This window comes from Trichechus manatus, unplaced genomic scaffold, assembly GCF_000243295.1.
Source record: "Trichechus manatus latirostris isolate Lorelei unplaced genomic scaffold, TriManLat1.0 scaffold00186, whole genome shotgun sequence".
NCBI lineage: Eukaryota > Metazoa > Chordata > Mammalia > Sirenia > Trichechidae > Trichechus > Trichechus manatus.
This window is the reverse complement of record NW_004444122.1, coordinates 799,653-819,833: the sequence shown is the minus strand read 5'-3', so window position 1 is coordinate 819,833 and position 20,181 is coordinate 799,653. Positions and strand designations below refer to the sequence as shown.

The following is a 20,181-nucleotide window of genomic DNA, read 5'->3' as shown; positions in this document are numbered from 1 at the left end:
GGGTCGCGTGGCCTTTCTCACCATGGTCTTGTAACTCCCACCAAATGACTGGGCGGGACAATGCAAATGAGGTAATTGTGGCCCACCAGGGGATTTGATAGCTTGCTAATAATGCAAATAACTAATAATGCCACCCTTGTGGGGGTAGGACAATGCAAATAATGTGTATGGAACCCTAATGAGGGGATTGGTCAGTTTTGCCATCCCACTAGGGTTAAAATGAGCCATCCCAGAGATGGATGGGTGGGGGGAGCCTCACTACCACCAACAAGAGACAAGAGCAGAGCATGTCCTTTGGACCCGGGGCCCTTCACTGAGAACCTCCTAGACCCAGGAGATAGAGAGGGAGTTGTAACACAAGAGATGGCGCAAGATGACGAGAAGTGGCAGTAGAGAAACGGTGGCAGCAGAACCAGAAGACTGGCACAAGATGGTGAAGTGGGCTTCCCGGCCCACCGAACCAGGTGGTTATAGTGGGTGCGCCAACCCATGGAGTGAGACAGCTGAGTGCCTTCAGGCAGACGGATTCCTGGCGGAGTGGGGTGCCTCCAGGTACTTACTGGCCAAGCTTGTGGGGCTTTGTAACACTTGCCAGAGCAGGGCAGAGGCCAGGCGCAGAGAGGGGCCAAGGGGCTGAAGGCCAGAGAGAGGCCTGCCTACGGGCATGGCTGAGAAGAGGCTGTCCTGATGGAAGAACTGTATCCTGAGTCTTTCCCGATCCTGAATTGTAACCTGTTTGTTCCTTAATAAACCCCATAATCATGAGTATGGTCTGTGAGTTCTGTGTGGCCATTGCAATGAATTATCAAACCCAGAAGAAAAGTAGAGAGTGCCATGGGAGGGACAGCTAGTGTCAGAATTGGTAAAAATTTGGAGAGAGGAGGTGTGTCTGACTTCAGCCTCATAGCAATCAGCCTTGGGCTGTTGAGGCTGATAAAGTGATAATGGTTCTTCTCCCCTCTTGTGAAGTTAGACGAGGAGGTCCGAGGAAGCTGCCCCCACACCATTTTTACAGCCCATCAGCTGAATGCGGTGGGCGGGCTTTCCCAAGACCTAGCTTGCACTTTCTGTTGTCTGTCTGTCCCTGTCCTCCTCCCCCTCATGTCGCCACTAGTTTTGGCCTGACCCTGGCCTGTATCTTATCAATCTGCCCATTATGCTGGGGGCTGCCGGGCAGGCTGGGAGCTGTGTTCTCTGGAGCTCTGGGATAAAGGCATCTGAACAGCAGAGGAAGTCACTCTCAGTTAGCTGGGAAGGAGAAAACATGTGAGAGCAGAGGGGGAGGCCCATGGTGTTTTCTGTAGTCTGTGGGAACAGGCAGTAGGAATGGAGCTCATTGTTCAGATGGAGAGAAACCCTGGTCCTGAGGGAAAGGTGATTTTCAGGAGTGGGACAGATCTCTCTCCAAGAACGCTCCCTCAGGGCACCTGGATCCCACAGCCCCCTCCCCCAAAAGTCAATCTGGGACCAGGCCTGGGAGGGCCCCCATCTCCACACAAGGACGGTTTGCTGAGGGTCTCTGGGCCTGGTCAGCTCCATGTCAGCCACTCTTGGGGATACATCAGAGGAAGGGGTCACGGTGGCCTCAGTACGTGACACAAGATAAGGGCAAGGCTTGGGACAGAACAGTCTATCAGGAGCTTGGCAGAGTGGTACAGAATGTACCTGCCAAAACACCCGGGATTTTTTTTTTTTTTTGGTTGATATGAATCTTTTTTGTTTTTTTAAATTGTGCTTTAAGTGAAAGTTTACAGAGCAAATTAGTTTCTCATTAAACAATTAATACACAAATTGTTTTGTGACATTGGTTGCCACCCCTGCAATGTGTCAACACTCTCCCCTTCTCCACCCTGCGTTCCCTGTTTCCATTTGTCCAGTTTTCCTGTCACTTCCTGCCTTCTTGTCTTTGCTTTCGGGCTAGTGTGCCCATTTAGTCTCGTATTCACGATTGAACTACGAAGCATATTCCTCACATGCCCTGTAGGGCCTAATCTTTGGCTGAGGAGTGAACCTCAGGAGTGACTTCTGTACTGAGTTAAAAGAGTATCTGGGGGCCATACTCTTGGGGTTTCTCCAGTCTCTGTCAGACCTGCCAGTCTGGTCTTTTTTTTTGTTTTTGAATTTTAATTTTGTTGTACATTTTTCTCCCACTCAGCCCAGGACCCTGTATTGTGATCCCTGTCAGAGCAGTCAGTGGTGGTAGCCAGGCACCATCTAGTTATTCTGGGCTCAGTCTGGTGGAGGCTGTGGTAGTTGTGGTCCATTAGTTCTTTGGGCTAATCTTTCCCTTGTGTCTTTGGTTTTCTTCATTCTGCTTTGCTCCAGCCAGGATGGGACTAGTAGATGTATCTTAGATGGCCACCCACAGGCTTTTAAGACCCCAGCTGCTACTCACCACAGTCAGGTATAGAACATTTTCTTTATAAACTATACTGTGCCAATTGAGCTAGAAGTCCCCCAAGACCATGGTCCCCAGCCCTTGGCCCAGTAACTTGGTCTCTCAGTGAGTTGATATGAATTTTAAGCCTCTTTTAATGTATAGATTTCCCCTATATGTTTTTTTTTTTCCCCAATGTATTTGTTGAAAAAAACTAGATCATTTTCCTGTGGAATTTCCCACAATCTGTATATTACCATCTCTGTGGTGTCCTTGGAAACCCTGGTGGTGTAGTGGTTAAGAGCTACGTCTGCTAACCAGAACGTTGGCAGTTTGAATCCACCAGGGAAAATGCCAGTGATTTTAGCTCCGCTGTGTGTGAGGCCTCCTGGCAGCCAGCAACGAGTCCAGAGGAGAGCCCCTGCAGCTGCTGGCCCTCTCCAGCCTTCTCACCTGACGGCCAGGAGCCCTGAGCTCTGGCCCTGCAGTACAGCCTCAGTTTCCCCATCTCAGTTATGATTGAGATGGACAAGATGGTCTCTATGAGCTCCTTCCTGGCCATTGTTTTGGTCTTTTTATCTTGTCCCTGCAAGATTCCACTTGTCTAGGCCTGGATGAGTAGGGGTGGCAGGGCTGGCAATGGGCTTTCCCCAGCCCTGTGGTAGGCGAGCTCAGGAGACACAGGAAACTCTGGCAGGGTCCACCAGCTGGAGAGATGAGAGATCTGATAGAGGAAATCCGAGCATCCTGGCCTGGAGCGACTAGGGCAGAGCTGCCCCAGACCTGCCCCTTACAGGCAGTGCCTTGGGAGGGGACTGGTCAGATCCAGGTAGAGGACACTCAAGCAATGTCTGAAGCCCCATCGACAGCCATGCCCAAACAGAGGCAGGAGGCACCTAGGTTGCTGGGGTTTCAGCCAGGGACCCATTCCTATGGGGGGTGCCTTTCCTCCAGGAATTCCCTGAGACTTCTCAGCCCTGGTGAGATCTGCTTCCCTCTGCCTGCACTGCTTCAGGGGCACACCCAGGGCTGGACCCCAGCTGCCTGATGCTGTCCCCAAGCCATTTTGGGATGAGTCTTGCACACATATGTGGTCGGCACCTTGGGGACAGAGATGGGCCTGATACACACTTGTAACTTGGCAGGACTGAACATTTTGATGGGGAAAAGATTTCTCCAAGGACTACAGAGCTCCACTGTTCTCGGCCACAGGGCATGCATTATACCTGTTCCCATTTCACAGATGAGGGACTGAGGCCATTCTGAACCACCTATACTAATTTCCTCTGGCCCCTGGATTTTTTGACCTTCCTCCACACCCACTCTCCACCAGGGGCTGAAGTGGTAGCAAGTCCTTTGCCTCCCAAAGGCCCTCGGGCCTCTTCTTTCTTCCCAGCCTCAGGCTGTGAGCTCCCTGAGGACAGGGGTCGTATCAGTCTCTCTTCTGCCTCCCCAGCTCACAGTTCCAGCCTGGCACACCACCCATGCCATTGGAACATCTGGGAAGGGTAGAGAGTGAGGGACAGAGGAGCCCAGCAAATCCCTTGACCCCAACCTGAAGCCGAGAGCTGCCCAGTGGGTGTGGACATTTCATAGGAAGAGTGGAGGTGAGGAACAGGCCCTGGCCAGCACCCCCACTAGCTCCATCCCCAGAGCCTGCTCTCCCTGGATTCCCACCCTTTCCTTGCAGTCTTGAAGCTGCCCTTTTCCAGCTGGGGTTCATGCTTAACCTAGAAAGGTCTAGAAAGAAAAGTTTCTCCAGGCTTGCGACAAAGCTGCCTTTGTGTGGAGGTCAGAATGGCAGCTCTGTGGCCCAATTTGGGGAGTGGGGTGCTGCCCCAGGGAGCACAGCCATCTGGGCAGCTCAGTGCCCAGCCTGAAGACCAGAGCCTGGGGACCCACAAACTTCTGGGAACTCTAGAAGGAGGCCCAGTGCCTCTGAGAGTTCCAGGGTGAACCCTGATCCTGGTAGGCAAAACTCCAAGAGCTCGCAGATGTACTGCCGGCTCAGCAGTTAGGTAGGTATGAGGCAGGGGGCAGGCCCAGCCTTGGGGCCAGGCCTGGAGGGGACCACACTGTGCACAATGCTGTCTAGGTCCCAAAGGGGCAGTGTGGCCGGTTTCCTTTATCCAGTGGGAAAGATAGAAGGGGCTACACCACAAGGCTGCTGTGAAGATAAAATAGCAGCCCTTAGCACGGAGCCTAGCACATGCTAAGTTCAACTCAAGTTTGCTCTCCTTAAGGGGGCAGATGTGTGGGGAGAGTGTGCTCTAACCTAACCCCTCTCATAATCCTACAACCCCGCCCCCCCAACAGTCTTTGACATGAATAGCTAACTTCTCTCAATCTTATGAAAAGTGCTTTGTGAAGGGACAGCTTTGAGGCCCCTCCCAACAAGAAGCTGCCCAAGTCTCCTCTCTCCTATGGAGTCTAGAGCTTACGGCTTCCGGGGCTGCTACAGAGTCAACGAGCTAAAGGATTCCAAGCCTCGGCTCGAGGCCTGGCATACAGTGGGCACTCAATCCATGCTGAACCTGGATCTCACAGCAGCTCCATTCCAAAGACCTCCTTTCACCCCCAGGGTCACTGGGGGCCTCAAGAGATGGAGCTGGGCAGGGTATGGACCACATGAGGCCTGTGGGTGCTCACGAGGCCTGCCTGGCAATGCTCTGGGCAGTGCCTGGGGCCCCTTGAGGGCACCTGCTCTGGGTGCCTGCTAACAGCAGTGGTGCCAGGAGGCTCCTTCAGCCCCTCCAGGACTGTCCCTTCCTCCTTATCACCAAGGGCAGACCACTGGACCGAGCCCCAGAGGGGACTTAAGGTTCTGAGGCCAACTGAGGTGCTCATCACCTTGGAAGGCCCCATGGTCCCCAGATAGTGGGCCTTCCTTCCTTGGCTGGACTCTGTGCCCTTCACCCAGGTCCTGCCTGCCCCAGACTCAAGCTCTTTGAGGGCGGGAAAGAAGGTGCTTCCATCTCAACACCTCCAGCAGCCCCCTCCACACACAGGATGGATGGAAGGAGGGAGTCCCACCCTACCCTACCTGGTTCCAGCTCACAGCCAGCCTGGCTGTCCCTGCCCTGCTTCCCAAAGTCCTGATGAACAAGACAGTGGTGGCCTTGCCACCTCCCCCTCAGTTGCCTACACTTTCTCCGCCTCTCCATTAAATCCAGTGCCCCGCAGCCCTGGGATGCTTAGCTGGCCCTGCTCCAGCCCCCTCTGATGGGACCCTCTCTGTGGTTACCTACCCTACTTGTTTAACCTAACCTAACCAGTTGCCTTCAAGTCCACTCTGACTCACGATGACCCCATGAGGGTTAGAGTAGAACTGTTCTCCATAGGATTCTCAATGGATGATTTTTTGGAAGTAGATCGCCAAGTCTTTCTTCTGAGGTACCTCTGGGTGGACTCAAACCTCCAACCTTTCATTTAGCAGCCAAGCACATCAACTATTTGCACCACCCAGGGGCTCCGGCCGACCTGTTTAAAACCTGCCCATTCTGAGTGCCCACAGCTGCAGGGCTGCCAGAGACAGCCAAGCAGATTAAACAACGGAAGCCCACAGGGCTGGGGATGACTTGTTCCTCCCTGGTGACACCAGAGGCCTTTCTGGGGCTCTGGGGGACACGGAGCTTCTCCCACATTTGCTCCCTTCCCGCCCCTCTAATCTCAAGAACTACCAATGCCATGGCCATGCTCAGAACTTCCCCACTCCAGGGCGTCACTGTGCATGAGCCCTCTGGGTCTGACAGTGGCTTTTTGAGCACAGCAGAGAAGGGGTTATACAATCTGAGAAAACAGCCCAAGAGAGCTAGTAGGATGACCCGTGGTGACGCAGCAAGTGGAAGATTGCCCGGCCCCCGCTGGTGCCTTTCAAACCCTTCCCCTCAGAAACCAGTTGTCCCTCTCCTTGACCCCATTCCTTCTCTTTTATCTCTGAGGAGGGGCATGAGAAATAGCCTCACCCCCGGAAAGCACACCCCCACCCCCTCAGGCTACGTCCCTTGAGACTTAGCTAGGACAGGGGCAGCTGTCTGAGGGCAGAGGAAGAGAAGCTGCGGTGAGTGGATTGGAAACTTGGTCTCCAAGGAACTAGGTGGCTGAGGGAACAGAGTACTTGGAGCCTGGGCTGAGCGTCCTTTTACGCTTCAGTTTCCTGACTGAGAACTGGCATAGTGACCTTTGCCCTGCTTCTCACCCTGCAGCCCAAGAGAATGCTCGTGACAGGGGAGAGAGGTGCTGACTCTGTCCCTGACCTCACACCAGGCTTTCTTCTCCCCACCTCTGGGCCCCGCTGAGAAAGCTGAGTGAGGAAAACTAAGAGCAAAGGTCCGATCCCTTCTCCTCCTGTCCCCTGGCACTGGCCTCCTCCAACTCCTTCCTCCCTAGTTAGTCCCACCTCAAACACTACCATCTACTCCCCCAAACCCATCCAAACCAAACCATACCCATTGCCATCAAGTCGATTCAGACTCACGGCAACCCCACATGTACAGAGAACTGCTCCATAGGATTTTCTTGCTGTAATCTTTACAGAAGCAGATTGCCAGGCCTTTCTTCCATGGTGCTGCTGGGTGGGTGGAAACCACCGACCTTTAAGGTCAGTAGTTGAGCACAACTGTTTGTATCACCCAGGGACCTTCCCAAACCCACAACCCCTGCCTAACCATGAGGAAAACACAAGGCATACTCAAACTGAAGAACATTCTGCAAAACTCCTGTCCAGTACCCTCATACCTCAACACCCATCAGCCGACTCATCATCTCCCCCAACTAGCTCCCACCCAAACGCCCAAGGGAGTAGGGGCAGTCAGGAGGGTCACAGCGTGTCTACTCTGAGGAGGAGTCTGCGGCGGAGAAATTCACAATCAGGAAGACCAGCAACTTGGGGGAAGCTCTCTGTTCCCAGAGGCCAGAGATAAGAGGTAACAACGTACAGCCCAAGGACAGCACAGCTACAGAAGGCAATGACCCTGGGTGCTGAGCACTTTTTGTTTCTTTTTTTGTGTTTTTACTTCTGTTATTGCTACAATATTGTTGTACAGCCAATAAAACAACAAAAGCTGCATTATTATCATCGTTTTGATAACTCTTCAGGGTAAATGCTAACTCTGTGCAATTATCTGCCAGTGTCATTATTAAAGTCCCCAAAACAAACACTACTAGTCTCCACCTGCCTGCCTGCCTTTTGTCCCAAGTTCACAGGCTAATCCCCTAAGACATTGCTTATCTGGGCTTCCTTCCATCCTTCAGTAACCCCAGGGGAAGATCCCAAGTACCTATGGCCTGGCCCTGGATGAGGTCTGAGCTGTCTCCCTCTCTCTGGTCCCTCTCCTCCCCAACTTTCTTGAAGAAGAACTCTTCCCCCACTGATCTTCTATCATGCCTGGCCCGGATGGCACCGTGGCAGTGGGGGTGACAGTGATGAAGAAATTGGCCTGGTGGAGCCCAGGGACATGGCGATCAGTGGACTTCCATTTGCCCCTCCCCACAGTCCTGGCCTGTAGCTTGTCAGCTTGTTTCTACCTGGACTTGTAGCCTCCCAGCAGCCCCCTTCACCATACCCATCACAGCTGAGCTCTCCAGTCCTGCCCATCCCGCCCCAGCAGCCTCCCAGCGGGCTCACCTGGACAATCCAACTGGGTGTCGTTTGCCTTCTCTGGGGAGGAGTGAACGAGAGCATGGCTTAGGGACTCTTTGGAGATCGTCTGCCTGTCAGTCAGAGAGCTGGTGGGGGAGGGAGAAAGCATTTGTTAGAACCTGGTAGACTGGCCTGGGCTCCTGGGCTCTGGCCTGGCATACATCTCAGCACCCGCTGAGGGGTGACACTGGTAGGTCTGCCTCCTGCAGGCTCTTGGGACCATTCGCAGAGGAGTCCCAGCTGGGGCCAGGAGACAAGATCTCGGTAGTTGCAGGGGCTAAAGTAAGGGACAGTCCCTTGGTTCCCTGGGTTGAGTCCCTAACCTGCCCCCTCCCCAGCCTCTCCCTGCAGGTCCTAAGGCAGGGCCATGGAAGCCCTCTGTGGGTCCAGTAAGAAAAATCAAGTCCTGCTTTGCTCTCATTGGCTGTGTGACTCAGGGCAAGTTCATGCCTCTCTCTGGGCCTCAGTGTCCCCATCTGGATGAGGAAGGGGTTGGCCTTAGGCAGTGGAGGGCTCTGAGCACTACCCCATAGAATGTAGATTTTTAAGGGTTGGGAAGAGAGCCCCCTACCCGCATCCCATACCCACCATAACTCAGGCACAGAGAACAGCCATGCTCAGAAACTCAGGGTGGGGCCTAGGGCATTCGTAGGGCTCTCAGGGACCCTAAGCAGGCCCGCAAATGAGGCCCTTCTCTCAGTCCATGAAGAGCACAGACACGGGACCGGGGAAACCTGTGCTTCAGTGCCATCTGCCTTCATCCCTTGCCCAAATTCGCTTTGCCTCCCAGGCTTGATGACCCGTGGACAATGGTGTTACTGGGCCTCTTTATCAACTTGGTCTCTCGGCTCCTCAGCACCGATTCAACTGGCCAGAATTCAACCCCTGCGTGGATGAGCAGATGGGTACTGGTGCACACCTCGGGACTCAGCAGGGCGGCAGCATTATACATAGCTCACAGTCAACTATGTAAACTGAGTCTGCTGGAGTTGTGCCATGCACAACCTGTACAGCTGGTAGTGGCAGCCTTGAGGGCAGGGCCCTGGCTCCAGGGAGTCCCTTCTGTCAGGGTGAGGTTAGCCCTATCTCTGCTCAGTTCCCAGGCAGCTGGGTCAGTTACCTGCTTCTCACATTCGGCCTTACTTCTTGTTGGTACAGCAGGTTCAAACCAAATTTGCGAACACACCCAGGCCCACATGGTGACAGTCTGCTTAAGAACCTGAGATTGGTTTTAAAGCAAAAGATATCATGAGGTTATGCAAGGAGGGGGATGGGGAGAAGGGGGATAAGTGTGGGGCTGAGCTGGCCCCTTTCTTGGGAACGTTGTGAGCACAGGGCTGGAGCAGTCTTTCTGTTGCTATGGCTACCTGCTCCGGAGTTTGCCGGAAGGACTGCAAAGATGACAAAGCATGCTTCTGGGGTAAAGGCTACTGTGCCGGGCAGAGAGAAACAGAGGGTTCTGAAGGTTGTGGAGTTTGCCCTGCTGACTTCGGATCATCGGTTCCTGCCATTACTAGCTTGGGTTGTCTGGTAGAAGCTGCCTCCACTTGGGAACAAAGAAGACTGTATGCTACCAATCGACCCCTGAGTTCTGGGCTCAGGCAATGCCAGGCAGCTGAGGGGACACACACACACACACAATAAGGCTCGGGGTCCCACATTGGGAATGTCAGGGAGACCTCACTGCAAAGGAGGAGGACTATGTCCCCCTGGGTCCAGCTCCATCTGGGCCTTTGTTCTCAAAGAAGGAGCTCCAACCCCAGGACAAACCCAGTGCTTAAAGCTGATCAGCCTTTGAAATCACTAGCTGGCCAACCACCCCCAAGTTAGCCAAGGCCGTCGTTGGCTGTAATCTTCCACAGTCTTAACTGCTTCCTCATGAACAAGTCTGTTTTTAAATCCTCACCGTTAAAAAGTACCAGCAGCATTCCCCTCACCTAATAAAACTTCTGTAAACTGGTTGTGGTTTTAAAACAGCTGGACAAAGACTAAATGAAAAGCCAACCCCTAAGGAAGCCCAGGGCAAAGTGTGAGCATCATGATTAGAACCTTCTATTTATAGGGAGGATGATGCTGCTTGAAGCTCCTTCTCCCTTGCAGGGGCCTTTTCTGGGGTGTCTTGTACCCCACTGCAAGAATAAGTCTCATAGTTCCCAGATACTGTGCTCACTCAACTCCCCTTCTCTGTCCTTCTTCCTCCTTTCAATGAGAGGGAGAACTCTGACTGTCGGCCGTACTCAGTGTGATGGGGATACTTCATTTATCCTTGTAGATGGCTCCTGGAGGGGCTTATTCAACTCTCTATGTCCTTTGCCTAAATAATATTGGGTGTCTAATTAACAGAATGTCAAACTGGGCTGAAATCTAATTTTCCAAATAGGCTAAGCTCGCCCTTCCACATGCTAGAGCTTTTGAGATTTAGCCCCTCTAAGGGGATACCAAGGAGCCCTAGTGGCTCAGTGGTTAAGTGCACGGCTGCTAACCGAAAGTTTGGTGGCTCCAACCCACCAGGTGCTCCGAGGTAGAAAGATGTGGCAGTCTGCTTCTGTAAAGATTACAGCCTTGGAAACCCTATGAGGCAGTTCTACCCTGTCCTATAGGGTCGCTATGAGCTGGAACCTACTCACTGGTAACGGGTTAAGGGGGTGCCACACTTCCCCATCATCTGAAACAAGTGTGCTGAACCTCTCTGTCACTTTTGCCTGCTCTCTAGGGGTTATGACTGGTAACACACGTTACTGGCCTGGCGTGTGAGACAGAACAGAGCCAATCTGCTGCACACCTAAGGCTGCTGGTCCCTGCCCAGTGTGGCTACTGCCTGAGTTCTTACAGTTAGTCATTGTTGCTGGTGGCTGTTCTTTTAATTTTTGAGTCTTATCTTGCATTATCAGCAGTCACTTCTTGGCAGTCAGTGTGCTGGCCTCTAGCAACTTATCTCCCTTCTAATTTGCAGTTTCTTTTGGGGTCATACTTAGGCGTAAGATAACCAAGCTAGATAACCAAGCTGGGTAGAATTATAGGTTATATCAGAGAAGGTGGATTCCAAAAGGGAACCTATAATGTTTTCCTCAAAGAAGAGCACCTGAGTTTTTCTTTTTTTTTGGTGGTGGGGGCGGGGGGGGATAGGGGGCAGACACGACTCTCTGCTTTGACTTCTCTAAAGCATTTTGGGCCTCTCCTCTGATTCTTGCTGCTATTCTGGGAAGGTCAGGTGGCCAGTAAGTGACCCAACAGGTGAGGTGCTACTACTGTCATCAGGATCATAATGAGCCTGTTGAAGGTGATTAATGTATTATCTCTGTCACTCTAGAAGATTAGGCTCTTCCCGGAATCTAGTATTCCAGAAATTGGCTATGGTCCCAGTGGCATAAGTCACTTGACATAATAGTATGACAATAAGGGTGGGGGACTTTTCAGAGGAGGCTGACTTGCACCTGTCTTTCTAACTCCTAGGAGGAAGAAGCTCCTATAAGCTTCTTGATGAGGACAAGGATCTGTTCTCACCTCCAACTCACACTCACTGTAAGCACCTTGCCCTACTTTCACGGAAAAACGTCTTTACTGTCTACTGAGTAGCATGGGGAGAAAGAAAACACTCAACAGACATGTTTGAGCAAGTACGTGTGAGGTAGGGTAGGGGGATCTGCACTTTCCCTTTTTCTTAACCATCTTTTGGTTGCTTGCTCTTTTCCTTACCCCTCTTTCTGCAACACTATCTTGCCAGAGGAGCTGATGGGAATCAGTTTAAAGACAGAGCCTCCCATGCCTTCTTCAACTCCTCCTTCAGGAAGCCCTCCTGGATTACCCCCCCCCCAACACCTTCTCACATCATGGCCCTCAGACATTCAGGCTTGGGCTTTGAAGGCCACACATGGCTTGGGAAGCTCCTTGAGAGCAAGGGTCATGCCTCATTCACCTCTGTCCTCTGACCATGAGTATTCCTGAGACACACAGTTGGAGCCCAATAAATGTTGGTTGGACCTAACCCTTCTCAAGTTGTCTCCATGTATGTGCAGTTGGGGGGTACCCTCATTTTGCCTGTGAGCCTTTCAAGGACAGGGACCCGTCTCCTATTTATTTCTGTTGCTCTTTCTTCTCATTCAGCCCTCAGCAGCCAGGCCACCATTCTGTATGCAGTAGGTGTTCAACTAATGCTTTCTTGAAACAACATAGCACTGAGGTTCACCAGAGTTTGCCTGCCTGGGTTCAACTCACTTTACTAGCTATGTGACCTTGGGTAGTGACTGTACTTCTCTGAACCTCAGTTTTCTGAGATCAGATGACACATGAAAAGTGCTTAGTACATAGTCAGCTCTCATCATTGTTACTGGCAGCTCTCATGGGTCTTTCAGGGAGTGAGAAGAGGCAAGATTCTTTGAGGAGATTGGGAAGGGGCCTCAGTGGGATGAAAAATCCCAAACCCAGTTCCGGGGTCTGGGTGTGGTATCAAGCCCTGGTACTCTCCTTGGGGGGCAGGATAGGGGCTGGGAGTCGGGGAGGAGGGCGGGATCCTGGTGCCTTACACAGTCCTCAGGACGGAGCTGGCAGACCTGAGCAGCAGCGCCTCTGGCATGGTACCTGGGGGTTGGCCGCACTCCGCGCGCTCACCCGGGAGAGAGGGAGAACCTCAGAGGAAGTATCACATCAACCCCCGGGAGAGCTGCGTCGGCCCAGAGAGGCCCAGCTCCACCAAACTGCCCTGCAACAGAGGCACAGCGTGAGTCATGCCCCTGGCCAGACTGGGCAAGGGGCAGTTGCCCTCCTTCCTGGGCATGACTCACAGCTCCTGGGGCTGGGCACCGGATGCAACTTATTGCCTCCTAAACCCACACTGGAAACCCTGGTGATGTAGTGGTTAAGAGCTACAGCTGCTAACCGAAAGGTTGGTGGTTCGAATCCACCAGGTGCTCCTTGGAAACCCTGTGGGACAGTTCTACTCTGTCCTGTAGGATCGCTATGAGTTGGAAACCCACACTGGGACAAGAACAACACATACCACCAAGGAGGCAGCTCCCTGGGGTCTCTGGTCTTTCTACTCCCCAGCGCCAATAACTCCCCAGGATGAGCAAATAAGCCACATTTCCAGGGCTACTGCTTGGGAAAGACCCCTGGCCACCATTCACCACCCCACTGTCACTCATTCTTGTTCTCACCCCTCTCTGCTCAGAGGAAGGTCACAAGGAGAACCTTCCTCCCAGAAGGCTGGAGAAGGTTCTCAATGGAGGGATTACCTGAGCACTTCCCTGTATCCTAAAAACCCAACAGGAAGCAGAGCAGTGCCTCCTCCAAGCCCCAGCTCCTGGCTACACTGGCCAATCCGTCTGCACAGAAGGGTGCTCCCAACAGCAGCACCTGCTGCAGCGCTGATTCGGCACCGGCCTCTCCATTAGCCCGCAAGCAGACCCCACACCCCTCACCTCTCTTCATGCTTCAGGGACTGTCTCACCTCAAAGATAAGGCCCCTGACAGCTCTCTCCCCATTCCCGACTTACAGACCCCCCCCACAGGGGACTCACAGCAGAGGGTGTGCTTAGGAGGGTCTGGCTGCCTCAGGGTCCTCCTTGTCCTCCTTCTTGCAGCTGGCAGGCACGGGGCTCAGCCTCCCCTTTGCTCGCACAGCTAAGGCATTGAGTGTGGGAGCCAGCCACTGACGGTGCCCCAGTTTTCCGAGGTTAAGGTAGTGGGACTGGGTGTGGATGGGGGCCCGCCCCAGCCTGCCCTGAGGCTGCCGGTGAGGTGTGGCCCCAGGAACCTCTGACCCACATGGCACTTGCCCCAACTGCCTATCTGCATGACTCTTACATAAAGAGGGGCGGGAGGCAGGAAGGGGAGCTGCCTGTGCAGGGTGGAGAGGTAGGGGGTTGGCTGCCATCCTTGGCAGACGCTCCACAGGAGACACTCCTGCCGCTGGGCACTCTGCTTGGGAGCCAGCCCTGGGCCCCCCGGGGATGGGCGGGAAGTTCTGTCCTCTACACCTTTGTTAACTGTGCTAAGTGCTCACGTGTGTTGTCTCCTTGCATCCTCACAACGCTCTATAACTTAGGTTTTATTAACAGTCTCATTTTCCACATGAGGTGAAGGACTCCGAGAGCTTTAGACTTGCTTAGTGTCATGCAGCCAACAAGTGGCAGAGCTAGCATTTTAAACCCAGGTTACCGTGGCCAGCTCTGAAGCCAGGCTACCTTGCAACTAGATTTACCCATTACTTGTATCCCAAAACTCAGCTAACCATTCCATCTCGGCCCCCTCTCCCTTGAGAGCCCCTATTCCACGGTAAAAAATTGTCCCTGCACCTTGCCCTTTGTCCTCTAATGTCCCCTCCACTCCAGAGAAAGCAGGCCCCCACCAGCATCTTCTAAAACCTGCTCCCTAGAAGCGCCCTCCCTACCCACCATGCTGCTGCCTCCCCACCCCACCCCAAAGTTCCCTGAGTGCCATCCTTGCTGCTCTGCCCACCTCTTGCCCCTTCTCTTCTCCCTGGAGAGCTCACCTACGCCCTCGGCCTCAGTTATCATCTGAACCAAGGCCTCCAAAATCCCAGCTGCGTCTGGCGGGAGATGGGTGGGGAATTGCCCTGCCTGCTGTTAGGGGGCAATTTTAAGCCTCGATTTTTTTTCCTTTTTTTTTTTAACTGTGCTTTAAGTGAAAGTTTACAGTTCAAGTTAGTTTCTTATACAAACATTTATACACACATTGCTATGCGACTCTAGTTGCTCTCCCTATACTGTGACAGCACATTCCTCCTTTCCAGCCTGGATTTCCCGTGTCCATTCAACCAGCTCCTGACCCTCTCTGCCTTCTCATCTCACCTCCAGACAGGAGCTGCCCATTTAGTCTCATGTATCTATTTCAGCTAAGACGTGCACTCTTCACGAGTATCATTTTATGTCCCATAGTCCAGTCTAATCTTTGCCTGAAGAGTTGGCTTCCAGAACGGTTTTAGTTTTGGGCTAACAGAGAGTCTGGGGGCCATGTCTTCCGGGGTCGCTCCAGTCTCAGACCATTAAGTCTGGTCTTTTTACCAGAATTTGAGTTCTGAACCCCACTTTTCTCCTGCTCCATCAGGGACTCTCTGTTGTGTTCCCCATCAGGGCGTTTCTTCTGGTCTCAGGCTGATGGAGTCTCTGTTTTATGTGGCTCTTTCTGTCTCTTGGTTTAAGCCCCAATTTTAAGGCCAAGGGGCAGGGCTCAGGGACAGAGATGGGGTAGGGGGTTGTTCAAAGACACTCACCCCGCCAGAAGACAGCTGGTTGCCACACTGAGCTGGTAGGTTATAAACCCAGGTCTTTACATAAGTCAATGCCAGCACCCCCAACTTCCAGAAAATTCTACCCTTCACCAAATTCCAATTCCATAAAAGCCTCTTTTCCCAGGGATACTTGTCCATGCCACCTCAGGATGCCCTGACAATTCCAGAATGCCTCTCTGTCCCTCCTCTGGCACTGGGGCACTAGTCCTGAGCCTCTGATGAGTCATGAGCTCCTTTGACAACCTTCTGGAAGCCCTACCCTTGACCTCCAACAATTCACTTCTGCACTCAGACACTCTTGTGCTGTTTTAGGGTCCCTGTAGGGCTTTGGGGAGTCCCTGGGTGGTGCACGTGGTTAACACGTTGGGCTGCTAACTGAAAGTTTGGAGGTTTGAGTCCACCCAGAGGTACCTCAGAAGAAAGGCCTGGTGATCTACTGCCAAAAATTTACCCAGAAAACCTTATGGAGTGCAGTTCTACTCTGAAACACATGCGGTTGCCATGAGTTGGAGTTGATTCGACAGCAACTGGTAACTGGTATGGGGCTTCAGAAGCCCATGCTATATTAACAACCCCAGTCCTGGTGAATCCCAGAAAGGAATGCAGACCTCTCCTCTGTCCTAAAAAGTTAAGGATAGAATTGTTCCTCTCCTCCTCCTCCCAACTCTTCTGATGAGGACCGAGCAGTGATGTTCATGATTGGAACTAGCACTGGAGGTGATGTAGGTGGGAGGTGGTGGTGGTGGTGGTAAAAATGTCCTCACTTCAAGAGATAGCAGGAACCCCACACCCAGACCTCTCAGCCCCCCTGGGAGGCTCCATGGCCACTCTGGATGTAGAGTTTCCAAACTGATGAGGTTTGAACAGCTGTAAGGCCGGGCATGGGCTCATTCCAGGGTCAGGAGGGCTTGGGAAGTATATAACCTGCCCTTCCTATCCCCTTGCGAAACCCACAAGCTGGCCTGCCCTTCCCTTGCCTGGGGCTGGCCTCGCAGGTCTCCTACTGTCCTTTCCTGCCTGCAAGTGCTTGTGGGTGGAGGGGAGGAACCCCAGCTCATGTGCTTCTTGCTGGAGTTACCTCAGTGGACTCCCTGCTGGGGCACTTAGCATTTAGAGGCTGGGTATTACTTTTTTCAAGCATCATTGTTTGTCATGAAATAAAAATATTAAGTCCATATTCCCAGAGCTGGAAATGACCTCTTTCTGCCCATGACTGAGAGTTCTACAAGGATACGTCTTACCACAGACCTTGAATCACCTCAATAGCAATGGGTTTGGTTTTTCGGTTTTCTGTGCCAGACATTGCACTGGGCACGGGGCATAGAGGTGACAAGACAGATGTGGCCCTGGCTTTGTGGGTTTAAGATGATGGCGTGGGCGGTCAATTAACAACTATTCATTTGAGATCAATGTGGGGCCACCTGATCCAGGATGGAGGGAGGAGCAGAAAATTTAAAGGGAGAAAGTCAGCAAGGGGTGAAGGTTCGATTATTCCATCCCCATGAGCAGGGAACCCTTCTGCCCAGCAGGAGGAACCTGACTCTGGGCCGAGGCAAAACGTGGGGGTCCTCCCCATCTCAGAGACCTCTTCTAGGTCCCCGGTGCTCCAGGTAGTCTGAGGTGGCAGAGCCTTCTGCTCTGGGGGGAAAATTAAAGCCTGAAGCAGGGGTGGGCAGGGATACAGCAGAGCTGGCTGTTAACACTTGGGGGCTCTGACTGTTCAGTGCTTCCTCCCTCTTTCTTGTTTGCTCCTGCAGCCTCTCTTGGGCCTCCTAACTCTTTTAACTGTGCCCTTCTGTGTCTCCCACTCCTCTGTCCTTGTCCTGGCTGACTCTACTGTCTCCTAGAATCCCCTTCTCCCAGTAGCCCCTTTCCAACCTCAGGTCTCTCTCTCTTTCTGCCTCTGTCTTTTCTCTTTCCCTCTTGTGTGTCCAGTTGGCTGTCCTCTCTCTGTCTTTGAGCTGGCAGGTATGGAAGCGAAGTGTGGGTGGGTTCCCTGCCCACAGGTGGGAAGGAGAGAGAGAGAGGGAAGGAGGAGCCCACTCTTTGCAGGGCCCTGATGGGGAAGACTCCAGAGAAGGAAGGAAAGAGATGAGCGGGGGTAGAGGATGGTAGCTGCTAGGTCTGAGAGGCAGAGGGTAGACAGCCCAGGCAGTGGGGCAAGGGGTGTGCTGACTCAGAGAGGAGAGGAGCCAAGGTCTTGGAAATGGACCCAGGCTCTGGGCCCTCTGGACGGAACCCTCCAACTCACAGGGGTAGGTCCTTGGGTTGAGGTGGAGGCTGGGGCAGATCTACTGGGGACCCATGGTCTCCCAGAAAGGGTAAGGGCTGGGCAGGGGTAGTCTTAGGCTCATCCTCTACACCCACTAGAAGGAATGTACTTGGGCCGGACTTCCTGGGATTCTTTTTTTTTTTTAATTGTACTTCAGGTGAAGGTTTACAGAACAAATAGTTTCTCATGAAACAGTAGGACACATATTGTTTTATGACATTGGTTAACAACCCCATAACATGTTAACCCTCTAAATTCTCAACCTTTTTTTTTGGTGAAAATACACATAGCCAAAGATACACCATTTCAAAAATTTCTACATGCACAGTTCAGTGACATTGACTACGCTCTTCCAATTGTGCTGTTATTCTCACTTAAGATGAAGGCTTACAGAACAAAATAGTTTCTCATTTAACAGTTACTACACATGTTGCCCTATGACAATGATTAACAATCTCACAACACATCAACGCTATCCTTACTCAACCTTGGGTTACTTATCACCAGCTTCCTCGTCTCCTTCTGCCTTCTGGCCCTTGTCACTGGACTACTGTACCTCATTAGTCCCATTTGGTTTTACGGGGCTGTCCACTCCCATCCTAGAATTCTTGATTCGTGATCAAAGTCCCCGGCCCAAGTCCCCAACAGGAATGTTCTTGCTGAGAAGTTTTAACCCTCAAAAGCTTGTCCCAGATTCACTTTGGCTCTATGGTGGGTGTGGGCAGTCCAGTCAGCCTGGTCACTTCTATCTCAGTTGGTAGCACCCAGAGTGCCCAACCCTTCCAAGTCAAATAACATAGCCTGTTGTTTGGAAATAAACATGTCAGTCACAAATTGTCACTGCAAAGCACAGGAAGGAGTTGTCTGGCAGCCTGGTCACGTCTGAGACAAAGTTCCCTGGGCACCAGGCTATCTGGATTCTAGCCTAAGCTCTGCCTTGGCTCTGTGACCTTGGGCAAGTCCCTGACCCTCTCTGGGACTCAGTTTCCTTAGGTATATAACAGATAAAAAAAGTTCTGATGTTCTATTTGTGGTTGGTGATCTGGCTGCCAGGGCTGGAATTTTGCTGCACCAGGCAGGGACAAGGCTACAAGGTTGGGTGTGCCAAGGCTACCAGGCCTGGGGGCTGGAAAGAAAGAGACAGAAAAAATGTTAGCTTAAAGCTAACCTGTATTCAGCACTTACTGTGTGCCAGGCAACATTCTGTGGAGAAGCCCACAATTTGAAGAGGAGGGTGAAGGAGAGAGATACATACGTGATCTGTACATGTGAGAGGCATTTGTGAACACGGCAGGCAAGGGGTCACTCAGTGGGGGCACAGAGCAGAAGGAGACTGGTCATTTCATTTTTCTAAAAGTGAAAACTAACATTTACTGAGTACTTAGTATGTGCCAGACACTATTCTATGTATTAACATTTCATTATCTCAACAATGACGCGATAGTCATTAAATTACAATATCCATTTTATAGATGAAGAAATGGAAGAACAGAGAGATGAAGCAGCCTGCTGTAAGTTATACAGCTAGTAATTGAAATAGTTGGGATTCAAACCCAGGCAATCTAACTTCAGATTTCATGTCTTAACTAGTACAGCCCAAGTCCATTGCCTTCGAGTGAATGCTGACTCATAGCGACCCTATAGGACAGCGTAGAACTGCCCCACAGGGTTTCCAAGGAGTGGCTGGTGGATTCAAACTGCCAATCTTTTGGTTAGCAGCCAAGCTCTTGACCACTATGCCACCAGGGCTCCCTAAGCAATATATGCACTGCTTAAAGTTGGATTAAGCTCTGTGAGAGCCGTAACATTTCTCAACACACCTCAGCAACATAGAATTTCCTAGGAGCAATTGACTCAAAAAGGCAGAGGACTGTGGCTAAAGCAGTTAATAGAAACAAATCTTGAGATGACACAAATATTTGGATAGGCATAGAGGGCCTTTAAAACAGCTATTACACACATGTTCAAGAATTTAAAGGAAATGATGGACACAATGAATGAACAGATGGAAGAATCTCAGCAGAAAAATGAAAACTATAAAAAAGTACAATTTCTGAAATGAAAAATTCATCAGATGAGTTTGACAGCATATTAGAAACTGCAAAAAAAAGTGTTAGTGATTTTGAAGACTGTTGAATAGAAATTATCAAATCCAAAGAATAAAGAGATTTTAAACTTGAACAGAATGAAACATTGTTGAAAGACATTAAAGAGGACCTAAATAGATGCAAAGAAATTTCATGTTCACACATCAGAAGACTTAATATTTTAAAGATGGCAACACTCTCTAGATTGATCTACAAATTCAACACAATCCTTATTAAAATCTCAGCTGGCTGCTTTGCAGCAATTGACAAGCTGATCCAATAATTCATATAAAAATTTAAGGAACCCAGAATAGCCAAAACAGTCTTGAAAAAGAAGAACAAAGTTAACAAAGTTAGAGAACTCTCACTTCCTTATTTCAAAATGTATACAAAGCTACAGTAATCAAGACAATGCAGTACTGGCATAAGGAAGGACATACAGATCAACGGAATAGAATTGAGAATCCAGAAATTGATCCTCATATTTACAGTTAATTGATTTTCAACTAGGATGCCAAGACAATTTAATGAGGAAAGAATAGTCTTTTCAACAAA

At 51.3% G+C, this 20,181-nt stretch overlaps 1 protein-coding gene across 1 annotated transcript in view; it reads right to left on the bottom strand.

Moving 5' to 3' along the window:
- The window catches only part of ACSBG1 (acyl-CoA synthetase bubblegum family member 1), a 41,476-nt gene extending 28,843 nt beyond the window's left edge, over positions 1-12,633 (bottom strand). The window contains exons 1-3 of the mRNA XM_023741665.1: positions 12,542-12,633; positions 9,139-9,237; positions 8,004-8,104 (exon numbers count right to left, since the gene is read on the bottom strand). Coding sequence (XP_023597433.1) covers positions 8,004-8,104; positions 9,139-9,237; positions 12,542-12,591 — 250 coding nt within the window. The 5' untranslated portion in view covers positions 12,592-12,633. The remainder of the gene's footprint in view (positions 1-8,003; positions 8,105-9,138; positions 9,238-12,541) is intronic.
- Between the last annotated feature and the right edge of the window lie 7,548 nt (positions 12,634-20,181).